Genomic DNA, 27,720 nt, shown 5'->3' with positions numbered 1-27,720 from the left:
AGCAGCCAAAAGCAGTACAGCACTCCTCCCTGATGCCCCCTGAGCAATGACTGCAGCAGCTCCGCAAGAAACTACTGATTCACAGGAATCATGTGAGGGCTTCTCAGAATCATGATGTATGTATTTTTATGTACTGGTATTACTGAAAATGTTATGATCTTTAAAGATTTGTAATCCGTCCTAAATATAAAGTAGACATGGTGGGTTATAAAAAATGTAAAGTAAAAAAATCAGAGAAGAAATAACAGCTAGTAGATGTGGAGAATTTAGAGGGTCTAGTAAGTAGCATGCTATCATCTATTGAGCAGGTAGAGATGATAGCAAACAATAATGCCAGGGCAAAGAGCACTATCCAAGAAGAGGAGATAGTGGATGGCTTGAGTGATGCCCCTGGTCTTTTGCGTCTTAGTGATCCCTCAATCCCAGCCCCGGCAGCAGCACCCAAGCCTGCTGAGAAGGGAGAAGAAGTTCCAAAAGTAATTTGAGCTGTGAGCGAAGGAGGACCCATGGTTTGTAGAGCACATTTATTGGTGCGTCTTACAAAGAGTGGCATTCTCTATTATGTAAAAAGAGAACACTTATTAGCATTTTCTTCAGGGGAGAATGTCTGTACTAGCCTACAGACACCATCTGTCAGTCAAAGAAGCAGTAACAGAAGCAGTAGCAGGAAATTATTGGAAAAGAGAAGTCAGTCTCCCAAGCTGACCCCCTGGTCTCTTCCTCCAGTGGCAAACAGCCCTCAACCCCATGTTAGAGGCAAGCCACCATGGAGCAAATGGGGTGTGTTACCATCTCACTATCCCATACCAGGGGGCAGGCAGTTATCTAAAAATGTTCACACACTGTATTGGGGAAATAACTGCCCAAAATGATTAGTCCTTATAGGCTCTGCTATAGCATATGACTTATATTTGTGTTGGTGTTCCTTTGCTGGGGAAGGAAAATCTCCTCTGCCAACTGCTGTAACTGTGGTTTCTTGAGAGAAGTTTCTACTGTGGCCATGGGGAGGGGGGGGGGGGGGAGGACGGGAGGAAAGAGAAAGATGCATCTTTATCTGCTATAACAGAGCCTATAAAGGATAAGAACATAGATACATGGACATATTGCCACACAAGTCCTCAGTCTGGCCAGACCTTGCCAATGTGGCCTAGCATTTCCTGTACTACCCGCCAACCAATGTGCCTAGTGAACAGGTATTCTCAATAACAGGAGACATAGTGAGTCCACATCATTCATGGTTAGTGCCAAAGATGGTGGAAAAGTTGGTATCTCTTAAAATAAAATATACCTACAAAAACTCACTGTGGAGATTCCCAGAATTTCCATGTGAGTTGGTAGAGGCAGAGTGTACTGCTACAGAGAATCAATGGCCTCTCTTGTCACTGCAGATAAGTTGCCTTGCCCACTCCAAGTATCCTGCTTCTCTTCTGGTTCTGTGCCTTGCTATTTCCTTGCACCATTCTCAGATCCTAGACTGGTTCTCCCATTTTTTTTCTCTATTGGTTACACTGGGGTGTTTTGTCCCCAAAAAGAAATATTTCTCCTGCCACCGTACCTCTTTTCTGGCTCTGGGCTTTGCTGTTTTCTTGTAGCACTCTAGGATCTTGGCCAAGTTCTCACACCCTGCTTCTCTGTTGGTTATACTGAAGGCTTTTGTCCTCCCCACCAAAAAAAAAATTTTTAAAAAGGAAAAACAATTACAAGTTTATCCTCTCTCCCCATCTCCTTCCTGATTGTGCACCCTGCTGTGTTAGTCTGCTGCTGTCACTGCTTCTGCTTCTGACCCTCTTATGTGGTCTTGAAAATCTCCTGCCAGTGCTGGTACTGTTTTGCCCCTTTACTGTGCCTTGGGATATTCATGCCACTGTTGGTGCTGCTTTACTTTTCTTTTTGTGCCTTGGGATGCTCATGCCACTGTTATTGGTACACTATGCTCATCTCATAATGCTCTGGTGTTTTGATTTCATTATGTGGTTAGCCATAGTCCACACCCTATGCCTTGGGGGTTTTGATGCCACTCTGCTGTTTACCATATCCTTCACTCTATGCCTTGGGGTGCTCATACCACATCTGTTGGTACCCTTTGTCCCTCCATAGTTGCCTTGGAGTGCTCAAGCCACTGCTGTTTTGTCCATCTCACTGTGCCCTGGAGTGTTCATGCCACTGCTGCTGCTTCGCCCATCTCACTGTGCTTTGGGGTATTCATGCCAGTGTTGGTGACATTTGCTCTTTTGATGCCTTGGGTTTGTTAATACCTCTATTTGGAATATGTTGCCCCTCAGGCACATACACAGAACCTTTGGGGATTGATACCATTCTTCTTACTGCATTACTATGCACCTACGTTTTGTGGTTTTAAACACTAGTATTCAGCTACTCTAAGCCTCTCTTTGCACCTTGGGTGTTTCTACTCCTGCTGTTTTCAAAATTATTTTCAAATTCCCATACAGTACTTACTATTGGTCTTGCCATACCAAAATCATCCTTTACACACTTCCTGCACCTCTCGTGGTCCCTTGGGTTTTTCATGCCACTGTTGTTCATGCCCTCTGCCACTCTTTTAGAGCTTGGAACATTCTTGCCATTCTTGATGCTGCTTTACTCTTCTCATGCTTTCTTGGGCCAACGATGCCTCTGTTTTGGTTACTTTGCCCTGACATAGTGCCTTAGACTATTCATGCCATTCTTGGTGCCCCTTTGCCCTACTTTTGTTGTCTTGGAGTACCCATCCCTTGGGTACTCGAAGGGATGGGTACTCCACTAAACATGAACAGGAAACTCTAATTTTGGAGCTCAAAATAGGATGCATTGCTTCCGTCATTAACTTTAATGGGAAATTAACACCACAAATAAAACAAAACTGTTTTTGTTTAAAAATAAATGAAAACTTATGAAGGCATACAAAATGAATTAATGAACCAAAACCAAAAATGATGTTTCTGTGCATATCCCTAAGTCCTTTCCTCATGTGCCCTGCAATTCAGTTGCTTTCTGCCATCTCTGTCTTAAAAATGGCTGTTGCCCATTCATGGAACTCATTAAACCAAGTCTCGGTAATAGCAACAAGTCCACCTTCACCATTAGTGCTTGCCTATCTGGCACCTTATTGTTTAGACTGCGAGAATTTGTGCTCATCACTTTCCAGCTATTTCTCTTTGGGTCACTTATATTCCGTATAATCTCATACCTGGTCTTTTTTCCTACCCTGCTGCTGAAAAGTGAACTACTAAAATGATTTTTTTAATTCCTTTTTCCCCATTGCTTTCATGTGTTTGCCATGGATGACATATCCCTAATCCATCCACTTCTAACTGCCACACCTGTGGTTTTTAAATAAGTCAGTAACAGGGAGGCTAATCAACTGACTGGATCTCCTTCACAAAATTAAAAATACATTTGGAACGGGAGAATGATGCTTTCAGACATTATTGCCATGATGCAAATATTCCTGCTTTAAGTTTGCAAAATACGCTTCCTAGGATGGATGCCTCAGTCCCGGTTTGTCTAGAATTCATAGCATGAAAGCCTAGAGTCTGGGCTTCCTTGCCCTCTCCCAGGAAAGAAGTCAGGTTCCTTAAAATAGTTATGGGCCAGGCTACTGCAAGGCTGCCAAAATAAAGATCAGTATTAAAACAAAAATTAATAAATAGCTTCCTGCCCAAAATTTTGCGGGTCCAATAATTCTTAGAGACCCAAGGCTTGATAGCCCATTCACTGGCTTTTTGCTTAGTTTTAGGGTTTGTTTTGTTTCACGCATCTATTGCATAAATTTTCGAAGTTTTCATTTTCTCATTTTTCTCCAATTGCAGATTTGCTGAGGAGCATCCCTCTGAAGTAGTAGAAAGTACAGAAGGCATCGCTCTCAGTCCAAAGGAACATAGGTTTGGAAATTACACTTTGAATTCTGTCCCTGAAATGTGTAGTACTTCATTGTAACATGGGTTTTTTGTTTTGGTTTTTTTTTTTACCTTCTGGATGCCTGTTTGATGTTGCCACCACGACGACCCCGTTATGAAATAGGTTTTCGAAAAGCTGTTTGAGGATCATAGCGTCAGCAATATCTGTCACCTACGGAAGGACAAGGTGTTAATTTCATTACCAGTGTTCAAATTATATGGTACCATAGAGGAAAAAACAAGACATATCACGTTTTATTATGCAAATAGCATTTGACATCGCTGGTAACAGCAATGCAAAAATTGCTATTATTGTGGCCTTAGAACAGTAGATAGAAGCGCAGTTGTGGCATGGCAGAACCAATCCTGTAATCCTGCTCCTTCCCCTCCCTCATCCCTCGGACACAGCTGTTCCCTTCTCCCCAAATAACTGCTTCCTTTCAAAACAGGAAGGTGTTTGAAGGAGGAAAAGTCATGAGTAACAGGATAAATGCTCCCTTTGTCCCCACACTGGTAGCCTGGAAAAACAAAAGAGGCCTCTTCTCCATCCCCATCCCAGTACTGCTCCTCTCCCTTCCCACTTCCAGATCTGGTACTGCCAAAGCTCTCTCTTTCCCACCACCGGTAGGAAAGGGGCATTAAACATGAACTACCTGTACCCATGGATGCCCTGACCCCTTATGCATGCTTCCGGTTCAGAAAGAGCAGCTGTGCAGACCAGGAATGCCTGCACAAGGTCCCCACACTGCTAGCAGAAACAGGAGGTAGGTAGAATGGTTGGGAGGGGAGAGCAGCAACAGAAGCAATGGTCCCAGGTGGAAGGAGCAAGCAGCAGAACCAGCAATACTGAGATGGGGTGAATGGGAGGTTAAGAGTCAGCACCAGTATCATGTGAAGGGGCAGGAGGACCCTGAGAAGTAGGGAGATAGGAATCAGGAGGAGAAGACAATGAAAAGGGGATGGTAGAAGGAAAAGAAGCAAGGACAGTGAAATGGAAAATAGGATGCCCAGAGGACAGGGTACAAAAACATAAGAATGCATCCTGAAAGGGAGGCTCAAGAAGGCGAGGACCCCGGTGAGGAAAGATCCCTGGATGTGGGAGGAAGGAAAAGAACCTGAGAAGTTAGAGATAGAGAGGTACCTGAAAGGGAGCAAGGGAAGAAAAGGAATATGAAAGAAAGGAGGAGTGAGAAAGGGGAGGAACTTGCAAAGGAGAGAGAAAGAAATGGACACTGGGAAGAGAGGAAGGGAGAGAGAGGGAAAGACTGAGGCATGGACAAGTGACCAAAAAGGAGACAGAGAAGACGAAGAGGTTGACCCGGGGCGAAAGGTAGAATTGAAGGAAGATTGCAGAGCAAGGGATGAAATGAGAGCGATACTAAGAAGGTTCTTAGGGAAGAGCAGGAGAGGAAGGATGAAGGGAAGGAAAGAAGATAGGCTATAGGAAGAGGAAGTGAAGTCTGTGCAGGAAAAGATAAATGAAGGGATGGAGAGGGAAAGGAAGAGACACCAAGGGAGGGAGATGTGACAGGAAACAGCAGACGGACAAAGACAAAAACTTGGGGGAAAAATATGAATAAAGAGAGACAAAGCAGAGGAAATGGAAAGGAGAAAAAGTCTGCTCTAGAAAGGTCAGAAAAACATGAATTAAATTATCTTAATTTGGTTCACTGCTAAACTCTGTCTTGTGTAACAGGGAGTGCTACACGAAAATCTGATGTAAAATATTCTCTGGCCATCACTGTTTTCATTCCTACTTGCACTGATCTACTGAAGGAAGTAGAGCTCCCAAAAGCTAGCCACAAATATATGAAGTGACTCCAATGAAAAGGTTTGTTAACTACACTACTTCATTCCTGCAGAAACACGCTATATACTTGCAAAGTACAGTACAAAAGATGGTACCTGATGATACTCAAGGGAGCGAAACAGTGCAATAAGGTGGTGGCCGGAGGAATCTTAGGATGCATAGCAGGTGATAATGCTTTTGCATAAGTTGCTGGTAAGACTTCACCTGGAATATTTTGTCCACTTCTGGAGGGCATATCTCTGAAAGGATACCGACTAGAGGCAGCCCAGAGAAAGGCTACTAAAAGGGTGCAGGCTGGTACCAAAAGCTCTATGAAGTGAGACTCAGTGGCCTATTTATTACAGGCTGGTAGAGCATTAACATGCATTGTTAGTAAATAGGTCCCATTGCAATTAATGAAAGCGTTACAATTGGCCTGTTAACTTGCGCTATTATCACCACCTGTGCAGAAGCAATACTGTGCATTAATGGGCAGATTTTACTGTGGTTTAAGTCAATCAATCCCTCAAGGACTGAAATAGGTATACCCTAAAGGAGAGGAGAGAAGAGACGGGGGATACGATAAAGACATTGAAAGACATCAAAGGTATAAGTAATGCAAAAGTAGCAAACTTTTTTCAGAGCAGAGAAAATGCTAGAATTAAATGTCATAGTATGAGGGTAGAATGCAGGTGTAACATCAGAAAGGATAATGGATGCATGGAACAACTTCCCCCTGAATTCAAGAAAGCTCAAGATAAACCAGCTGCAAAGAAGTAAAGGCAAAGCCAGAGATCAACTAAGGTCAATGGCAGGAAGTAAAGTGGTCACACTGGATGGCCCTTACAGTCCTTATCTGCTGTCAGATTCTGTTTCTAAGCCCATAGCCCCACATTGGAAACCCCATATCTGCAATAATCTCTCATGCATATTCATTATGGATATCCTGAGGTCCCCAGCACAGGTTTGGAAAGCCATGCACTAGGGCAGGAAGGCAATGCATCAGAGATCCCAAATGTTTATTTATGTAAAACATTTTTACCCACACCTCCAAGGTTCGGGGCGGGGTGCAATACGTTCATACATAATGTGCATCAATAAAACAGACAAGACAAATAAAAGCTTCAAACAAACAATATTAAAAGATGTATCCATGGAACAGGCTGCCAATGCCGATTAACATACCATATTGCCTTGGGAAGACCTTTAATATATAGATGTTAATCAGAGAATTCAAAGGCCTTTATGACACAAGAAAAGTTGTTAGTGCTTTCTTGATGAATCCCGAGTAGGAGATGTTATACAAAGAACAGGGCAGCGAGGTCCAGCGTGCTGGGCCAGCTATGGAGAAAGCCCTTTGAGGAGTCCCTACCAGTCTTGCCACCTGTAAGGGCACATTTAAGAAGCCCTGGTTTGAAGATCGCAGTGTTCTCACAGGAGTGTGTGAAAGTGACGGCGGTAAACTCAGAATTATGAACACAGATATCACTTTCAACAAAGCTTCAACAAGTTTTATTAAGCTTAAGAATAAGACTATGAAACCACATAAGCGATAAGTCATGTTATTTGCATTTCAAAAATCTCAAAAAAACAAGAATTTCTTTTTTGGTCTGCAAGATTTTAATAGGACTGATAATTATAAAACAGGGATAGTAGTCTTGACACTCCTTTATCTATGATGGTCCCAAACTGAAAAAACAAAAATTAAAAAAAAACCCCCACAAAGAGCAGTACTGCGAACCTGTAGATTCAAACAATCACGCACAACAAAAGGTATTGCCAAAAAATCTCCAAAGAAAGCTCTTCACCATCAACTATAAAAATTGTTTAGGTGGAACGGGACCGCAACAGCAAGCCTTAGAATCTGTTCAACCGGGAACCACGTCGTTTGGACGTGGTTCCTGGTTGAACAGATTCTTGTTTATATTAATGACTCCTAATGAAGCAGCCTAGTGGCTGCGAAACACGGCCACTGTCGAGTCATCGGCTTTGAATTCATAAAAGTCGCTTATATTGAACATTTACAAATATCATAAGTGTTGTTTGAAGGGCAATATAAATAATATAATTTTTGGATAACACCGGATGGTGGACTTTGCAAATTTGTTCACGGGCCGCAAATGATCGAGAAGACCGGATGGCTTGGTTGTGGTACTGAGCACGTCGTCTAAGGCTTGCTGATGCGGTCCCGTTCCACCTAAAAAATTTTTAAGGTGGATGGTGAAGAGCTTTCTTGGGAGATTTTTTGCCCATACTGAAATATACATGTATAATTTATAATAATATGTTTTTTCAATCTATATGTTAATCCATAATAAATAAGGCATAATTACCTCATGCAAGAGAATTTTTCTAGTTTGACTTATTAGTTGGTCATAAATTATATAGTGTCATCTAGATACAGGTTGGGTAAAACACAGGGTTTGCCATAATGTCAACTCACAGATCCCATTAAAGTGTGTCCAAGATACTGGTGAGATCTGTATACTGGTTTACAGGTAAGCTCTACTGGTGCCAGTCCTGTTGAGTAGAACTGCAATAGCTTAAAGGGTCCCCGAACAGAAGATAGGGTTATGGGTTTGTTTAAAACCCCCACAGTGCCTCCAGATTCTTCTGGCTTTATATCTTTCACAAAGCACACCAGCATGCCCTCAGGAATTCTTCCTACCACTCTCCTATAAAAGTTTATGGAACTCTCTCCATGATCCTATGACATCCCTTACTAGTCAAAGGAGTAGACTCAATAACATAGCAGACGAAAATAGAAAAAGACAAACTGGCCCATTCAGTCTGCACACTGCAATGATATATCTCAGCTGCTAGCCATAGCACGTGACTGTTTATAATGAACAAGTCAAGGCTTGGCTATTCACCTATGCCTTTTCATAGATCCCAAAACAGTGACTTTCTCCTCAGAATGACTACCAGTTCTCCTGAACATGAGACCACCCATTAACCCCCAAGATTTAACTCCGCTGCTCTTGGTTCTTGCCTTGTGCTTAAAGCTTATATACTCTTGACAATCTGCACCCTACTCCTTAACATATCAATCCTCTGGCTATCTCTTCTCTTTGCAATCAGTACCCCTGTGATGACTGTAACTTAAAATGCACCTAATTAATTACATTTGATTGTAATCCACCTTAGGACCAAATTTGGGAAAAGGCAGAATATCAAATATTTATAAACAAATCTCTCTCCTTGTACAGGATAAATTTAGTTCTCTCTTATTTGTACTCTGGTGTCTTAAGCAGATGAGCATAATACAATTTTTTTTTTATTTAGTTCACCCACCCTACCAATGTCTATCTACAAAGCTTTATAATAATCTATATAACTACCAATCCCAACTCCATGCTTTCCATATACCTGGAGTAGATTTTCTGACTCAGTACTTCATTATTGAAATCCACTCTAAATCTCCACCTTTCTGAGGCAGCTTTCAAATTCTAATCACTTCTCTACAGTACGTACACTTCCCATTTACTCTTATCATATGTGTTTGGCCTGACTATGACTGTAAGTGTTGGATTCGTGGACCCTAGAGCCGGCTGGGACAATTGAAGACTCACCGTGGGAAGGCCCACCGTGGACGTCGAAGCCGGGAGGCAGCACTGAGCAGCAGACCGGAGGGATCTTCATCACTGGAAGCCCGATATCCCCCCAGGAGGAGCCCGTAAGGACCCGAGCTGCTTGGACTTACGTGCGGTCTCCTGTGGGCCGGTGTCTGAAGAGGAGTTCCAGAGGATCGAGAAGAGTAGGGCCGAAGCCAGGAGGCCAACTGTAACTTCACCACTGGAAGCCGCGGTCCCCCTGAGAAGAGCTCATGAGGACCCGAGCCGTTTGGACTTAGGAGGGGCCACCTGGATGAAAGCCGAAGTCAGGAACCAGTGGACAGAAACCGGAATCAGAAGCCAGTGGACGAGCCGAAGTCAGAAGCCAGTAGTCGGAAGCCAATGTCAGAAGCCAGTAGTCAAAAGCAGCAACTCGTAACTCTCAAGGAGAGTGAACCTCGTTGCAAGGCAACACATAGGCCTAGCTGCAGGGTTTAAATACCCCTGCAGCGTCTGACATCATCTGTGGGCTGCTCCCTTTCTTCCTGCGCTGGCCCCTTTAAATTGTAGAGCCCCTGCGCACACGTGCGCCTAGGGGGCGAGGCCAGGCGCAGCGGATCAACGGCTTCTCTCTCGAGGAGGGAGCGCCGCGGTAGAGGCCGGGACAGGTCTTGCTGGCCAAGAAGACGCTGGAGCGGCCCGGGCCGGCCCCAAGGTAGGTGAAGGGACCGGGGCACGGCCCGGGTCCGTAACAGTAAGCTCCACAGACCAGTGACTGTGTAATGTCTAGTAACCCCTTATAACATAGCACTATATAATCCACCTTGAAGTCCTGACTAGCTGAGAAAGGTGGAACAGAAATATTAAGTAAAATTAAATAAATAATAGCAGGCGTGGTAGTAATACCAGCATGGCTGTTGCCTGAACATTTAGCATCCTAGTTCCCCCCTCAGTAGCCTGCCAAAAGGACAGATTTTCTGCTCTATGCATTCCACTTGTTGGTACTTGTGATCTGGATTAGCCACTGTTGGAAACAGGATACTGGGCTTGATGGACTCTTGGTCTGACCCAGAATGGCAAATTCTTATGTACTTATGTAACACCCAATTCTTATTTACATTTCTGTGTATACATACAATTTTCCTTATGTAAGTGTTTTAACATGTATAGTTTGGATAAAATACCTTTGCTGGAATTACACTTGAGATATAACTAAAAGTTTTTTGGTATATGAAATGTGTTTCATTAATTCTTTACTTTTCAGTAAATGTATATATGCATATGATTTTCTGTCTTTTTCTAGAGATATACTCAAGGAGATTACATAAAGTAACAAGGTACTGAATACATGAATGATGGATACATACAGATAGGAGTGAGACTGCAAGTAATCTGAATAGAAATTCAGTCTGCTTTACATTTATCAAAAGCAATAAAAACATTTCCTTCTGCAAATTGCCCCAAAATACTTAAATCTAATTTTTTTTTGTCAAAAATCTTGGAATCCAATCCTGATGGAAACATTTTTTGAATGGGTGTTGAAAAAGACAGAATCCTAGATATTCAGTTCAATCAAACCCAATTTTATTTATAGATCACTAATCCAAAATGTCCAAAATAGTGTACATAGTACAATGAAATTATCAACATAACTCATTACCTAAATGTAAATATGTTTATGTTAAAGATGTTTGATTTTTAATTTATCACAAATAATTTGTCAACTGAAAATGGTTCATTAAAATTTAAAAAAAATGTTTCGCAATGGTGAGAATTAAATTGACCAAAAATGATTCATAAAACTAGTAAAAATGTAACAATTAGCAAATCTATCTCTGACACAGAAATTAGCAACTGGAATGGGCTAGCAAGGTCACAAAAAAAAGAAAAAAATGTAACTACTGCAATTTAAAATTTTAACTTAAAAAATCTGATTAAATAACCAGGACTTGATCTATTTCCTAAACGTATGACAATCCAGAGTGAGCCAAATAGATTTTGGGAGGCAATTCCAAATATTTAGACAATTTTTATTTTGTTTGTTTCCCATTCAAGTCTATGGCCCATTGAAAAGTACTGATTTGAGATTATAGCAACCATGAAATTCCTGACAGAGGTGGCAGCCAGGATAGAACCAAGGTGGAAGAAGTAGTCATGAGGACAGGATGGAGGACCAATCAATAGGAAACTGCCCTTCTCCTGACGATCCAGCTTGGGAGTCTTACTGCCATTCTTCCATGCCACTTAACCACTTATGTTACATTTGGGGAAATTACTGCCATACTGCCTAGTTGTCATACCACTAACGCTACTTCTTTGGGGGTCTTGCTGCCACTCTTCCTTGTTGCTTTGCTTTTATGCTACACTTTGGGTGCTTTTCTGCCACTCTGCCTTGCTGTTATACCCTAGATTCTATACCTTGGAGGTCTTTCTGCCACTGTGCTCTTCTTACCATATTTCAGACTCTACACCTTAGGGTGTTCTCGCCACTCTTTGTTCTGCTTGGTCCCTCTGTCAGAGCCTGGCATTTTTACTGCACTTTTGCTGCTTTGTTCCCCCTTTATGGTGCCTTAAGTTGTTCATATCACTCTTGCTGCCACTTTGCCCCTTTTGTGCTGCCTTTGACGGTTCATGCTACTGTTATTGTGTTCTCTTTTGAAGCCTTGGTATGTTCTTAATACTTTTGCTGCTGCTTTGCTCCTCTGACGGTGTCTTGGAGAAATCCTGCCACTGCTGGCACCCTTTTACCACTTTACGATGCCTTAGGCTATTCATGCATTTAGTGCCACTTTGCCACAATCATGGTGTCTTGGCGTTCTCATCCCCCCTTCTGATGCTGTCTAGCCACAAGTTTCATTAGAAATGATTAGAAAACCCTAACCCCAATTTTGAAGCTCAAAATAACATAGTAACATAGACATGACGGCAGAAAAAGACCAAATGGCTCATCCAGTCTGTCCAGCAAGCTTCATATGGTAGAATCTGCTGCGTCATGCAGGTTATTCCCAGTTTCTCTTAAGGGTAGCTATTGCCACTCCATGCAGTTTTCCCCAAGCCTTATGATTACCCATAAAAATGTATTGCTAGCAACATTTTTACTGGGTGATAAGCCTTCTTGAAAATTCAGACAGTGCTGCTTGATGAGCTTTGCTTATGGACTTGTCCTTAGAAGCATTCCAGTTCTAAGGCCCTTATGTCTGTGTATCAGTACCCCAGACCATAAATGTCAGGGCTCGTGTTAGTTATCGTCTGAATCCAATTCCTCTTCCACCCACTCCACCCCCATCAAAGCAGAGAGCGAGGTTGCAGTTGCGTCTAAAGCATCAAGGCTTATTAGTTAAGGGGCCAATTTTAAATTTTGCGCGCATGGGGTACACATTTGTGAGCGCTACCCGGCGCGCACAAATGTACACCCGATTTTATAACATGCGCATGCTGCTGCGCGCATGTTATAAAATCCAGGGTCGGCGCGTGCAAGGGGGTGCACACATGTGCACCTTGTGTGCGCCGAACCCTAGGGGATGTCCGATGGCTTTCCCTGTTCCCTCCAAGGCCGCTCTGAAATCGGAGCGGCCTTGGAGGGAACTTTCTTTTTGGTCCCCCCCCACCTTTCCCCTATCTAACCCACCCCCCCAGCCCTACCTAAATCCCCCCCACCTTGTTTTGTTGAGTTACGCCTGCCTCTGGAAGACGTAACTTGCATGTGCCAGCTGGTTCCCGGCGTGTCAGGCCCCGACACAGGCCGCTGTGTCGGAGCACTCTGCCATGCCCCCGACCGCCCCCGGACCGCTGCCACGCCCCCGGACATGCCCCCAGAGCACGGCCCTGCCCACGGCCCCACCCCCCAGACCACCCATTTTTGCAAGCCCCAGGACATATTCGCGTCCTGGGGCTTGCGCGTGCCGCCGAGCCTATGCAAAATAGGCTCGGTGCGTGTGCAGGGAATTTTTTTTAAGGGTTACGCATGTAACCCTTTTAAAATCCGCCCCTTAGGGTAGTAATCGCTGCTCCGTGCAGGTTACCCCTATGCCTATCAGTTCCCCAGCCCATAAATGTCAGAGCCCTCACTGGTAGTTGTCTCCATTTTTTCTGCCATTAACTTTAATGGGAAACAAATGAAATGACTACACAAAAGAAACATTTCATTTGAAACAAATGAAATGAATAGAGGAGATCTATGAAACAAATGAATGAACCATAACAAAAATTTGCCTCTGCACATCGCTACTCTGTTTTGTGTGGATTCATTTTCTTTCATGTACTGATGGCATCAAAGACCATGCTGGCTTAGACAACATCAGTCAGGAACTAAGGTAGGCTGAGTCCAGTCCACTTAATGCTTTAAAGATCACCAACAGAATTTTAAACTTCAAACGGGCCTCAACAGGCAACCAGTGAAGAGGAATTAAAGGTTTGGCAAAATTCTTTCCCTACAACAGCCCGCCCTCCCCAACCCCCAAAAGTCTGGTTGTCATATTCTGAATTGCAAACATTCCATTGACTTTTTTGGCGATCCTATTAACAATGGATTGCAATAGTCAATGTGTTAGAACATGATAGCATAAATCAGTTTAGCAAAAGCTTCTTGTGCAAGGAATGGATGGAGATATTACAGCCTACATAATTGAAAGACCCTTTAACAATAGATGCTAGCTGAGGTTCCCAAGAAATAGTCAAATTAAAAAGAACTCCCAAACTTCAAACCTGAAGACAAATATCCTACCAAGCTTCAATTCTAGTAAATCATTCACCTGCTCTTTTCTATTCAACCAAATAGCTGCTGTCTTATTTAGATACAGGTAAAATCTATTTGAACATAGCCAAGCTCTAACACTGATCAAGCAACAATTTAGATCCTGTACAGCAATATTTTTTTTTTAAGTTTTTATATTCTACCTAAGCTGATAAACATTCCAGGCGGGATACAAGATCAATCAAGATCTCAAACTTTTAATTAAGGTTTGTTATTCTTTGTTTTATCTGATTATGTATTTTATTGTTCTGTATGTTTTATTGTGTATTTTGGTTGTAATCTGCATTGATGCTTTGCTAATTGTGGAGTATAAATCTGTAATATAAATAAATAAATTACTACCAGTAAAAAACAATTAAACTAAGATCATAAGGGATGGATCATGAAGAACTGTTGGAACAAAGGAAAGACTTTGATTTAATACATGCCCTTGTGCTAAAGCCAAGGATTTACCTGAGATGATATTACTGCAAAGGCTGGCACGTCTGTGAGCAAATAGCTGGGTCTGTCTTCATGATCTATTTGAATGTATAATTTAGATCTTTAGATTCCTAAGATTATTACAAATCAAATTGGGGGGTTTTTGCACCATCTACAAACTGACTAATATGTCACTTTTCAAACCTAGAACTAAAAAGGTTCTTCCTGGACCAATGCCACGTGTCATCATGACATTTTGTGACTTATTAGCAAATCCACAACAGTTGAAGTTGTTTATAGGAAAAACATTTTAGTTTACATATAGCAGAGAGACAAGCCTTGCGCCAAATGTCTAATGACCCTAACCTTGTTATTAAATCAGCCGACAAAAGGGGTGAAATTATGGTACTACTTAGAACTCAGTATGTTGCAGAAATAGACAGTTCTCTGATCAAAAATATTATAAACAATTAGTGCTGACCCTATAGATCAATTTTAGGTATCTACATAAACTATCATTACACAAGCTCATACACAAGGGGGCAGATTTTCAAAGGGATACGCACGTACCCCCCGAAAACCTGCCCCAAGCTCCCCCTGTGCGCCGAGCCTATGTTGCATAGGCTGCCAGCACGCGCAAAGCCCTGGGACGTGCATAAGTCCCGGGGCTTTCCTGGGGGGGGGGCATTGGGGGGCATGTCGCGGCCGGCGTGTCATCGGGGGCGTTTCAGGGGCGGGGCCGCAGGCGTGGTTCCAGCCCGGGGGCGTGGCCGCGGCCTCCGGACCAGCCCTCGGCCCGGTGCAGGCAGGCATAACTTTTGGAATAAAGGTAGGGGGGGGGGAATTAGTTAGGGCCAGGGGGTGGGTTAGGTAAGGGAAGGGAGGGGAAGGTGGGGGGAGGTGGAAGGAAAGTTCCCTCAGAGGCCGCTCTGATTTCGGAGCAGCCTCGGAGGGAACAGAGACAGGCTGCCGATTTTGCGCAGCCTTGCGCGCACCGACCCTGGACTTTAAAAGATACGCATGGCTACGTGCGTATCTATTAAAATCCGGCGTACCCTTGTTTGTGCCGGTGCGCGTACTTTTCTAAAATCTGCCCCAAGGGTTTTTGACATTATTTGAATTTTTGGAACAATTTGTAAATGTGTTTTATAACCAAAGACTTTACTCTTATGTTACAAAGGCTACAGCCATTTTCAGTTTTTGTTTACTAGTAGCAATGGATGTGGAATAAATTTATACAAACATTCCTTGAGTATCAGCTTTAGAAATATGTTGTCGGTGTTGTACAATCTTCCTCAATCTCCGATGATTCCAGCAGGATTTCTCTTTGAATTAGCACAGTTGGTTCTTGCAAAGAATTATTTTCTGTTTGAGAATAATTTTTATCTGCACGTATACAGGGTTTCTATGGGCTCCCCTATTGCTCCAAATGTAGCAAATTTATATGTGGCATTTTTTAAAAATAAATGTATTCATCACATTGGTTCATCTATATATCAACGTGGAGAACATATATAGATATTTTATTCATTTGGACAGGTACTATTTCTCAACTGTAAACTTTTGAATTGTGGATTGATACCTTGGATGATAATTTATTGTTTACACTTACATTTCATCAACACAATATTTCTTTTATGGATATTTTGATTATTAAAGGGGAAACATTTTGAAATATTTATTTTTCGCAAATATATTGAACGTAGTAACTTATTACAATTTTGGAGTTTTTATCCGCATTTCTCTAAATGTGGTTTGCCTGGAAGATTTTAAGCATCAGGCTCAGCTTATGATTATCCCAGTGTGGCAATTGGCAAAGCATTTAAATGGGCCAAGAATGTTGACAGAGAAAGCTTGTTGTGGTATAAGTCCTCTAATATACCATCTAGACATTTCTGTGTCTTACAATACATTAACAAGGCACAGCAGGTAGCAGCCATTATGAAACACTGGCATATTCTCCAAATGCATTTGTTTTTAGCTGACAAGCCAGTGATATCCTTTCCTAGGGAGCGAAACATAAGAAATCAAGTGGTTCAGACAATCTTGCCGCTGGTACATCAAGATAATAGAATGAAAGGAGTCACTTTGCCTGTGGACCATATGACCTTTGCAAAGCTCCAAGTGGGTCAATCCGATGACTGGCTATTGAAAACAAAGCTGTTTTCAAACAGACTGTTTATCACAATTTGTGATTTATATATTACAGGTTCTTGTTTACTGATTTATATAAGACGCACTAAAAAATACACATACTAGGCTCATAGAACATTGTAGTAGAGTCAACACTAAGAAGTCACAGACACAAATTATCAATCATCACATATTCCATCATCTGTTAGAGTGCTTTGAAAAGGTTTTCCTATGAAGCTGTCATTACTGCACTGTGAAAATTACGCTGATCAAACTTGTAAAAATTAATTCAAGGTTGCTGACATGACAGAATATGCGGAGATGCTAGAATGGATACTGAGTCAAAAAGTATGTTAAGGGTCAGTCTTAAGTTTCATTCCTCTCTCATCGCTTCTAGGCTCAATTTAAAAGAAATAACATGACTTACAAGAATCACAACCCTATTAATATGAGTTAAAATTATAATGCTAACGAAGTAGGAAATGTTATGCAAAAAAAACCTAGCTTATTGGTGTGTAAATTGGAGATGGTTATCTACTTAATTTTGTGTGTCAACAATGTTCTGAAAGATTGCTTCTAAATTGCCTTATACTCTCCTGGAATATTCCATACTTTATCTAAATAAAGATCTTTCTTATGCTGCCAGTATTAAGTGTTTATTTTGATTACTTAATAGTTTTTGGCGACTCAATGGGACATGGAGTGCAAAGAGCTTGCAGTGGTATTCTTGGCTGGTGCGTATAGGTTTGTTTTTGCCTTCTTTCCCATCCAGAGAAGCCTCCTGCTTTTCCCCTTCCCCCATCGATTTGGATCATTTTTCAACGTATGTGTTATGACCTGGAGAGATGTGAACCCTTGGACCGAGGGGGAGTTGGTATCACCTGAGGAGATGTCTCCTCGGGTTCCGCCGTCGGGTGGTGAGGCGGAATCGAAGTAGGAGCTGGCCGGTTCTTCGCCGCTGGAAGCCCGCGGTTCCCCGGGGAGGAGCCCGTAGGGACCCGGGACGCTGGGACTTAGGTGGGCCCTTGAAGGTGGACAGTGCGTAGAAGTAGTCTGAGGCTGAGTACCAGAGAGTCGCCACTTGCCAGTCCAAAGTCACACACCGAAGGATCACTGCTTGCCAGTCTGAAGTCACACACCGAAGAATCGTTCAAGTAGAAGGAACCAGGAAACCAAGGCACCTGGAGACTCACCAAAGCGAGCAGACTCGTTGCCCAAGTCGAAGAATGAGTAAAGGAAGCCTCCTTAAGTACCTCCTTGAGTCGGCCCCATTAGAAACAGGTGCAGCCAATTCAGAGGTTGAGGCCCCTTTAAATGGCTGCAGGAGGCGCGGCCTCGCGCCTAAGAGCAGGGCAGCCCGAGGATGCTCCCAAAAGCACAGCAGTGCGGCCCATGCTGCGAAGAGGAGGCTATGGGTGCTCCCCCCGCCGGAGATATTGCCGGGGCGTGGCCCAGGACCAGCAGTCAGCGCTGCAGAGGAGGCCAGAGGCCTGTGCCAGGGAACCCTCCGCACCCGCGCCAACGGCAGCCCGGGAGCAAGCAGGAGAGGTAGGAGGGGCTAGCCATGGCGGGCCGCGGGTAAGAGCCATAACAGTTTGGGAGAGCATTTAACTGTTTAACTGGGTGAGCCTAGACATACATATTACTGTGTGAGATCTCAAATTAATTATATTAGGGCAGAGAAATTCCAGACAAAGTATGCATATTTTGAAAGTGGAACTGCCTGTTGCAACTGCAAATAACAGTTTTAAAGTTAAGTTAGGTTTTTTTCATGCCTGTCTGTGTTTGGCCAGCACTCGCAAATCTCCCTTCTCCGGTGCTTCCATATTTAATAGGAATGAAAAAGTTATGCGTCTGGAGGGAGCTACTGGACTTAGTTACAAGAGGGGGATAAAAGAAAAAAAAAAACCCCTGAATTCCTTGTATCTTAGTACTCTAAATGCAATTGAGAAAAAGTATAAGCAGAGTTGAGTTCAAATTATTTTACATACTGGCATTTCAGCAAATGATTCATAAATATTACATCAATATTAATCAATATACAAATGTATACTATATTGTATGTTTATGCAAATACGTATTTTACAAAGATTGGGGTCGATTTTAAAAGGTTGCGTGCGGGTATACCTGTGCGCGTGCTAGCCAGCGTGCGCACATGTACACCCGATTTTATAACTTGTGTGCACAGACACGCACACGGTATAAAATCAGGGGTGGGCACGCGCAAGGGGGTGCACAATTGTGCACGCCAAGCCACGTTGCCTTCCCCCATTCCCTCCCCCCTAACCTGACCTTCCCACCCTTTCCCCTAAACTTCCCCCCCCCTAGCCCTAGTCTAACCCCCCCAAAAGTTTTATTTTACCTTTTGTGCCTGACCCGCCCCTTTTTGCAAGCCCCGGGGCTTTACGCGCGTCGCCAGGCCTTTATAAAATAGGCCCAGTGCGTGTAACCTTTTTAAAATCCAGCCCATTGTCTTTTGTGGAATTAAATCACAATCATAGGACAATGCTGGATCTTTCCAAGATTGGATATAAAAATTAAGATTAATTATATATTGATAAAACATTTAGTTGTAATACTACTTGCTTCTATCTTAATACATTCCAATCAGCTTAAATACTTTTTTAATATGAAATTCAAACCTTGAAAAGTTAATATATTGAATTTTATTTAATTATGATGTTAGTTATCTACTTTGATCATTCACTGAAGCACTAGACATTGTTTTAGTTTGATCATCCTAATATTTTGTTTTACATACCTTGTTCAGCCTTTTTCCTTTATAAGATAATTTTAAACTGTTTCTCATAATGTATGGCCACTCATTGCCAAACCTTAATCTCTTTCACCTTTCTATAAAATGACACAGACTTGAACTCCCCTTTATACAATTGCAAATCACCTCTATGCATATACAAGGGGTTTAGCACTGCTGATAATAATGCACAGAAGCTTACACTAAAGTAACTACCTGTTATTGTTTGTAAGATTTTGGGTGGACCCTTGGACACTGTGGCAGATGACCTCGCCCACGGGAGGGAAGTCCAGTGAGGGGCCACAGGTCAGGCTCAGCTTTAGGACACACAACACAGAATTATCTTTTATTAAACCGAGTTGAGAAGCCACCAGAGGTGGCAGTAGTGAGTAGAGATGAAGCCAGGCTGGGCTTGTAGTCCCTCAGGACACTGGAACAGCGATCCCTCAATAGCTGTGCTGTAGTGGAGAGAAACTGAGATAGTGAGTACAGTGGAGCATACACAGGGTTCTGGTATAGAGCCTCGTTGATTGATTACTCTTACAGCGGTCTCTCCCAGAAGGTAACACAGAAGTTGGAATAGAGGCAGGCCCTCGAGGAGTGAGTACCTGGTTCCAGGGAACAGCTCTGAGAGAATATAGATGGTAACTCACTGATGGTGTAGGCAGCGGTTTCTTCCAAGCAGAAGTGAGCTCAGGCAGCAAGTCTGGGAACATGGGCCCTCGAGGAGCGAGTACCGGTTCCAGACAGCGACCTGAAAGAAAAGAGAGAGGCCCCCGAGGAGCGGGTACCCTGATAGAGTAAGTCCAATTAAGGAGAGGCAGAGTAGCTAGGTACGGAGAGCAAATCCCATCCGTAAGGAGTCCCTTGCTAACTCAATTAGCTAGCAAACAGAGTAGGCTTTTGTATCCGGGAAGCATGACGTCATCACAGGGGGACGCCCCTGAGGTTCGCGCCAAAGAAGGAATAAGAAGCAGGGCCACACGGCGCGCGTGCCCTATGGTATCTGAACAACCTGGCGGGATGCAGCGCCCAAGCCGGACCGGGGATGCCAGAGAGGACAGCAGGCAGACGCCGTGGCAGCCAGACGTCCATCAACCGCGGGAGGAGTCGCCAAAGAGGTCTCCACTCTGCCAAGGAGGGCGGAGTGGAGACGTCGGGCAGCGACAGTCGTAACACTACCACAACAGAACAAAAATCTCCTAAGTTTAATAGATACTTGTCCTTGTAGTAAATGTAATTTGTAAAAACTGGATCTCACTAGAGCTTTAAAGGCGAATTTTAAAAGCCCTAGGTGCGCCAAAACCAGGAGATACATGTAGAAGTCGAGCTGGCGCATGTCGCACAGATTTTAAAAGTGCACGAATATACACGTCTCCCAATATGCCTCCACTTTCATTTAATTGTGAGATACCTGAAGCCAAGGTGAGCTACCTAAGTTGTTTTGTTTTGCTGTGCACTGCACTTTTGTAAGTTTTCACTGTAAATAAACCGCATTTAAGGAACTGACAGAGTATGCCTACATTTTCGTCTAGCTGTCCCCAAGTCACTCACATTACTACACATCCCTAATTTCTTTTAACATTTCATTGTCTATTTGTTCATTCTGTCCAGGTGGATGGTAATACATCCCCACTGCTATTTTATTCCCCTTTTCATATGGAATTTCTATCCATAAAGATTCAACACTGCATTTTTTTTCTTGCAGAACTTTTATCCTGTTTGACTCAATGCTGCCTATAATATATACTACCACCCCTCCATCACTTTGATTTATCTTATCATTTCGATATAGTTTGCTTCCTGGTATCACAATGTCCCATTGGTTGTCCTTCTTCCACTACATCTCTGTGATGCCAATTATATCTACCTCTTCATATAGTGCACTCTACCTCTCCCATCTTATTTTAGGCTTCTAGCATTTGTATACTATCCTTTCAAAGTATGTATTTATTTGTATTAACAACCTGCTTATCAGTTGACCAAGGCGATTTGGAATCCTTCTGCTCTGTCTGCTGTTTACTTAAAGGCATCTTGTTGAATAACTGCGTAGATGAGGTGGATCTCCAATTTGCGTTGGGTACCAGTTAGAGTAGGAATCACCCATCCTTGCTGGTTGTTGTCTATCACATAGATATTATTGAAACCATTTCTATACAGTACCTGAAATCTCAATTTCTCTCAATCTATGGAGGAGAATTGCATGGTCTACTGTATTGAAAGCCAATGAAATATCGAGCAAAACTAGGACATATCCATGGCAGGTTTCAAAGCCTCGTCTGTTGGCAAAGAGAGAGAATAGTAAGATTTCTATACTTCGAGTATGCTGGAACCCAAACTGAAACTGGTTAAGTATCTCAAGATCCTCAATGAAGTCAGCTAATTGCTTCATCATAGCCGATTTAATTATTTTTGCCATAAATGACAAGGATGAAATAGGTTGATTAGACCACAACAGTAAGATCTAAGTTAGGCTTTTTTAGCAAAGGTCTTGCAGATGTTTTCTTTAAGGCTGCAGATACACATCCCTCAGAAAAAGAGAGATTTATCAGCAAAGTTAAAAATGGTGAAATGGTATTCTTTGCTGCCTTTAAAACACTCACATTATATGGATTCAGTGGGTAGTGAGATGCATTTAAAGAAGAAATAATTCTTAGTATATCAAATTCACCTACTTCATCGAATGCAGACCACTTACTCACTGCATTCTCTTTTAGAAGCTTGACAGATAGAAAATCCATAAAGTCATTTTCTTTAAAATCCTCAGAACTGTCAGCTGAAGAAGGAGAAGCCCCCCCCCCCCCCCCCCCATCAACTAAGGTTAACTTTTGCACAACTGTAAACAGAACGTTAGGATGGTTTCTGGCTTCTTGAATTTGTGAATTATAAAATGCCTTTTTGACTCAATTTCTAGTTTATACAATAACTGTGCCTTATAAGACTGAAGAGCTTCTAAAGATCGAATGACTCCATGATCACTCACATTTACAGAGCAGTTGCCTACGCCTGCGAATTTCCAGGGTAAGCCATGGCCTTGCACTAGAATGTTTGAATATGAGTGGAGGGGGCAATCATATCCAAAATATTTGGCAAGGACAGAGGTTTATCAAATAATGAGTGGAGTAGAAAGAGTAAATGCGAATCTGTTGCTTATTCTTTCAAAAATTATACAGACTAGGGGATACACAATGAAGTTACTAAGTTGTATATTTAAAACTAATAAGAAAAAAATATTTTTCGCTCAAAACATAATTAAGCTCTGGAATTGATTGCCACAGGATGTGGTGAAAGCTGTTGGTGTAGATTAATTTAAAAAAAGGTTTGGACAAGTTCCTGGAGGAAAAGTCCATAAACCATTATTAAAGTGGAGTTGCAGAAATTCACTGCTTATCCCTGGGATAAGCAGCATGGAATCTATCTACTCTTTGGGATTCTGCCAGTATCATGGTTAAGCAGGCAGATTTCAGGCGTTTCCCCAGCAGGAGCAGTTCAGGACTTTAGGACAGAGCAGGACAAGGTCTTCCGCCTGACCAGCCCCCTCCACTTTGGGTTGAGCCCTCAAGTTCTGGGGGCCAGCAGGAGTTTCCTAGAATGGGAGTAGTTACAAGGCTGGGACTAGAAACAGGCTAGAACTGGAGGCACAGGCTGGAACAGAGAGCCCTGGGGAACAGAGGCCACAGGAAGGACAGGACTAGACAAGGACTGGATAAGCAAGCAACAGACAGGAATGCCCAAAAGCAACAAGGCAGGACAAGGCAAAGCTAGGAGGCCTAAAGATCACAAAACAGGGCAAGAAGACCAAGGAGGCTGCAGGATGGGAGGGCCAAGAAGGCTGTAGAGCAAGGCAGAAAGGCCAAGGAGGCCACAGGGCAAGGTAAGAGGGCCCAGGTGGCTGCAGGGCAGTGCTAAGCAAGAAGGCCACAAGGGCTGGGTAGTAACAAGGCAGGTATGCCAAAGCAAAGAGCTGAGGTGACTCGATGCTGAAGTACAGAGTTGTGGGAGAGGCAGAGTTAAATAAGTGTTGGCCTTGCTGAGTCATAGAGCCTTCAAGGAGGTGGCTAGAATGAGAGTGAGAATGGCTTGATGAGGACTTCTGCTGGCAGGAGGGCTGCTTAGCAGCCAGGATCATTACAGCCAGGTACTTGTGACCCAGATTGGCCACTGTTGGAAACAGGATACTGAGCTTGATGGACCTTTGGTCTGACCCAGTATGGCAATTCTTATGTTCTAAGTCAACAGTAAGTCTGTTCTTAAAAGGCTTAGACTATCTCGATAGTAACTTGTTCAAAGCCTTTTACTAAAAGATTCAAATAAGTTACAGATTTTAGCCACAGTAAGTCTTCCAACACGGTCCGTGTTTCACCTAGGGCTGCATCAGGAAGGACAGTAGAACGAAAGGTCCCATTTAATTCTACAGGAATAAGTTAAACAAAAATATTCAGCAAACAGACTATGTGGAGTCAAGTAGAGAGGCTTCTTCATTAGAGATTTTCCTCCAAATTTATTTTGACAAGAGCTGTTTATTGGCTTATGTATCCATTGATCACATTAAAATTAATATAAATACCTGTCTTTTTTCCAGTGCAGGTAGAGAGTAGCCTTAAGCAGAAAAACACAGTGTCAGTGTCAGGCTACATGTTATGCCTGTCGGTCTCAGACGGCTGCGACCGCGAGTACTCACTTCTTGCACCGCTCTCCTGCCCTTCCTAGATCTGCTCGCAGCGCGGGCCTGCCTATACTGCCGCGTTCCTCGGGACTCCTCACGGCGGCATGGACGCCGCTACGTCCTACTTCAATGTTACGCCTTCCTAGGCACGTGTCACAGGCCCCGCCTTTGAAGCCTCTTCGGCGGGAATCTCGGGGGCACCCCTGATTGATGATATCATCGGACTCCTGTACCACCTTCGCCCCCAGCTAGCCAACTTGGCAACAAGTTCCGTACGAGTCTACAACTCCTGCCTTGTGTTCCTGAGATGTCACTACGTGCCTTGCTCCTGGACCCTGTCTGGCACCCGTTCCTCGGGGGTCAATGTGTGCTCCTTCGGGGACTTGTTCCTCTGGCCTACCTCGCTCCTCGGGCTGGCTCTGCGCCTCCAGGGTCCTATTCTGCATCAGCTCCTGCTACTCGGGTCTCCCCTGGAATACTGCGGCAATCTGTGAGTTCCTTGGCTAGCCTTCCCCGCTTCTCGGAGTTGTGTCTGTGTTCTAGCAAGACTGTCTGCGCTCTCCTGCTCCTCGGGCCGCGCTTACTAATCAAGAGACTACCTAGAGCCTCCTTGCTCCACAGGGCTGTGCTCCTGGTTATTCAACGACTGACTGCTGTCCCGCTCCTCAGGCCTGCATCTCTACTATACTGCCGGCATTCCTCCACTCTTCGGGTTCCTGCCTACGTCAGCAGCAGAGATCGGGCCCGGGCTTCCCTGCCTCATGAGTTGGCCTGTTTCTCCAAGTATACACCCACTAAGCTGCAGCTCTGCCCCTCGGGGCTGTCCTCCCAGAGAACCTTCTGCACAGCTAATCCCACACCTACCGCTCTACGGTCTGCCTGGCGCCTCTCTCTTCAAGGTCTCACTCCAGGTACTACCAACTGACTGTCACCCTACAGGGGCTACCTCCTGGTCCCTGGGGATCTCTCCACCACTGTGCCCAGAGCTCCCCACTGTGTCTGTACCTCGCCTCGTGACTGTGCGGACCTGTGGGGCTCCTCCCCATGGGCTGTTACAACTCGCACGTCGGGCCAAGGGTCCACATACCCACAAACCATAACACTATATATATACTTGGACTTTATGTTCATTTGAAATGAGTGTTGCTAATTTTTTAATTATAAATCATAAAAATACATAAAAAGTTAGTGTCTTTAAGAGCAATGATTACATTGGCAGACAAATGCAGCTGATTTTGCAAAGTGTTTTTAGTCAAAGTATGATGGGCTCTCTCATTTATTTATTTTTGCATAATCTGAGCATTAGTTATATAAGGATTTTAATTATTTACTATTTTATAGTTTTTTTTCCTTCCTTGTTCAGTTTTGTTGTTGAGGATATATCTTTACCATAAGTCCCTTATATCAAAGCTATAGGTCATCCCAATTATCATAATATAGTTCTTAGGAAAAAGCTTGCTGAAATAATCAAGTAAATTTATACATGGTTTTTTTTTATTTTAGGATAATAACTGCTGCTTTGTGCAGGTTACCCCCCTTGCATTCTGTTAAGGGTAGTGGCTGCTGCTTAACGGAGGTTACCCCATGCCTTCTATTAAGTGTAGTAACTGCTGCTTCGTGTGGGTTACCCTTGTGCTTTCCAGTTTGTCCATTATCATTTAAATCAAAATAACTTCTATGAGATTTTCAAATTCCGTTATTATTTACATTTTTTTAGCAAGCCATAAATATATATTTTTTTATTCTTAGGCACTTGATTAACCCATGTAGAGGCCACAAAAGACTACAGTGAAAAGCTCTTCAAGATCAGCCAAATATTTTAAACTCTATTCTGAGATCAAATAAGTCAGCTTCAGAAAGTCAAATATTAGTGAATATGCATTAACGAGTGTAATGAGACAAATGTCCACATACAAAATATATTTTTTAAATTATTATTAGTTTTTCTAAACATGTAACCTTTTCTAGATTACTTGTATAGTTGGAAAGCAGAGTTGCTTACCTGTAACAGGTCTTCTCACAGGACAGCAGGATGTTAGTCCTCACATATGGGTGACATCATCAGGATGGAGCCCAATCACGGAACACTTTTGTCAAAGTTTCTAGAACTTTGACTGGCACCTACTGGGCATGCCCAGCATAGCACCAACCCTGCATCCAGCAGGGGTTCCCCTTCAGTCTCATCTTATAGTAAAAAATACATGCGAAAATAAAATAAGAAAACGTAAACGAACCCAACACCGCGGGGTGGCGGGCAGGTTTCGTGAGGACTAACATCCTGCTGCCTTGTGAGAACACCTGTTACAGATAAGCAACTCTGCTTCCTCACAGGACAAGCAGGATGTTACCAAGCTGAGGATGCCCGAGCAATGCACCAAATGTACCCAAAGACGTGCAACAGGCACAACAACTGGGGTGGAATTTGGTAGAGGGCATCCTGAACCCTAACGGGTTGGCAGAAGGATGTTGGTACCTCAGTTCGCAAATAAGTTGCGTAGCACAGACTGGCTGAAGATGGAATCTTGTCTGCCAGACTTGTCTAAACAATAATGGGCTGCAAAGGTGTGGAGAGAGCTCCAGGTAGCAGCCTTACAGATGTCAGCAAGCGGCACCGAGCGTAGGTGCGCTACTGATGTTGCCATGGCCCTGATAGAGTGTGCCTTGACACAGTCTTGAAGCGGAATGCCTGCCTGCTGATAGCAAAAGGAAATACAGTCCGCTAACCAGGAAGAGAGAGTCTGCTTACCCACAGGTTTACCCAATTTGATGGAATCGAAGGAAACAATTGAGTGGATTTCCTGTGGCCAGCTGTACGGTCTAGATAGAATTCTAGAGCATGTTTATAGTCAAGGTTATGCAGAGCTTGTTCTCCCGGATTTGAATGGGGCCTGGGAAAGAAGGTGGGTAGTATAATGGATTGATTGATATGAAACTCTGATACTACCTTAGGCAAAAACGTAGGGTAAGTGTGGAGTACTACCCTATCATGCAGAAGTTTACTGTAAGGCGGATAGGTGACTAAGGCCTGTAACTCACTAACTCTGCGAGCGGATGTGATCGCCAAAAGAAAAATCACTTTCCAAGTGAGATAGCGGAGATCACAGGATTGGAGAGGCTCAAACGGCGGTTTCATGAGCCGCCCCAAAACCATGTTGAGGTCCCAGGAAGGGGCCAGAGGGCGCAGTGGAGGTTTAAGGTGGCGCAAACCCTTCAAAAAGCATATTACAAGGGGTTGTACTGAAATAGGTACATCCCCAACACCTTTATGGAAGGCGGCTACTGCACTGACATGTACCCTGATAGACGAAGTTTTGAGGCCTGACTCTGACAGGTGCCAGAGATAGTCCAGAAACCTCGGTGTGGAACAAGTGAAGGGATCGATGGACATGGAAGTACACCATACCGTAAACCTGTTCCACTTGTATCGATAAGACTGCCTTGTGGAAGGCTTTCGTGAAGCTACTAGGACATGGGAAACCGGCTCTGAAAGGTTAAGAGGTTGAAGTATTAACCTTTCAACATCCAGGCAGTCAGGGAGAGGGCCTGGAGGTTGGGGTGATGAAGGCAGCCATTGTTCTGAGTGATCAGAAGCAGGTCCTTCCCCAGAGGAATGTGCCGGTGTACTGATAGGTCGTGGAGAATTGGAAACCAGACCTGGCGTTGCCGGTAAGGGGGCTATCAGAATCATTAGCCCCTTGTCCCTTCGCAACTTCACGAGAGTCTTTGAAATGAGTGGAAGTAGAGGGTACACATA

General features: G+C 43.5%; 1 protein-coding gene across 3 annotated transcripts in view; it reads right to left on the bottom strand.

Annotated features, from left to right (window-relative positions):
• AFG1L (AFG1 like ATPase) overlaps positions 1–27,720 on the bottom strand; it is a 372,398-nt gene that overhangs the window by 238,678 nt on the left and 106,000 nt on the right. For all 3 annotated transcript variants that reach the window (XM_029595310.1, XM_029595309.1, XM_029595311.1), the window contains one exon: positions 3,969–4,068. In XM_029595310.1, coding sequence (XP_029451170.1) covers positions 3,969–4,068 — 100 coding nt within the window. The remainder of the gene's footprint in view (positions 1–3,968; positions 4,069–27,720) is intronic.

The sequence above is a fragment of the Rhinatrema bivittatum genome, chromosome 3 (genome assembly GCF_901001135.1).
Source record: "Rhinatrema bivittatum chromosome 3, aRhiBiv1.1, whole genome shotgun sequence".
Taxonomy (NCBI): Eukaryota; Metazoa; Chordata; class Amphibia; order Gymnophiona; family Rhinatrematidae; genus Rhinatrema; species Rhinatrema bivittatum.
Note: the sequence above shows the minus strand (reverse complement) of the source record. Positions and strands in the feature narration are given on the sequence as shown.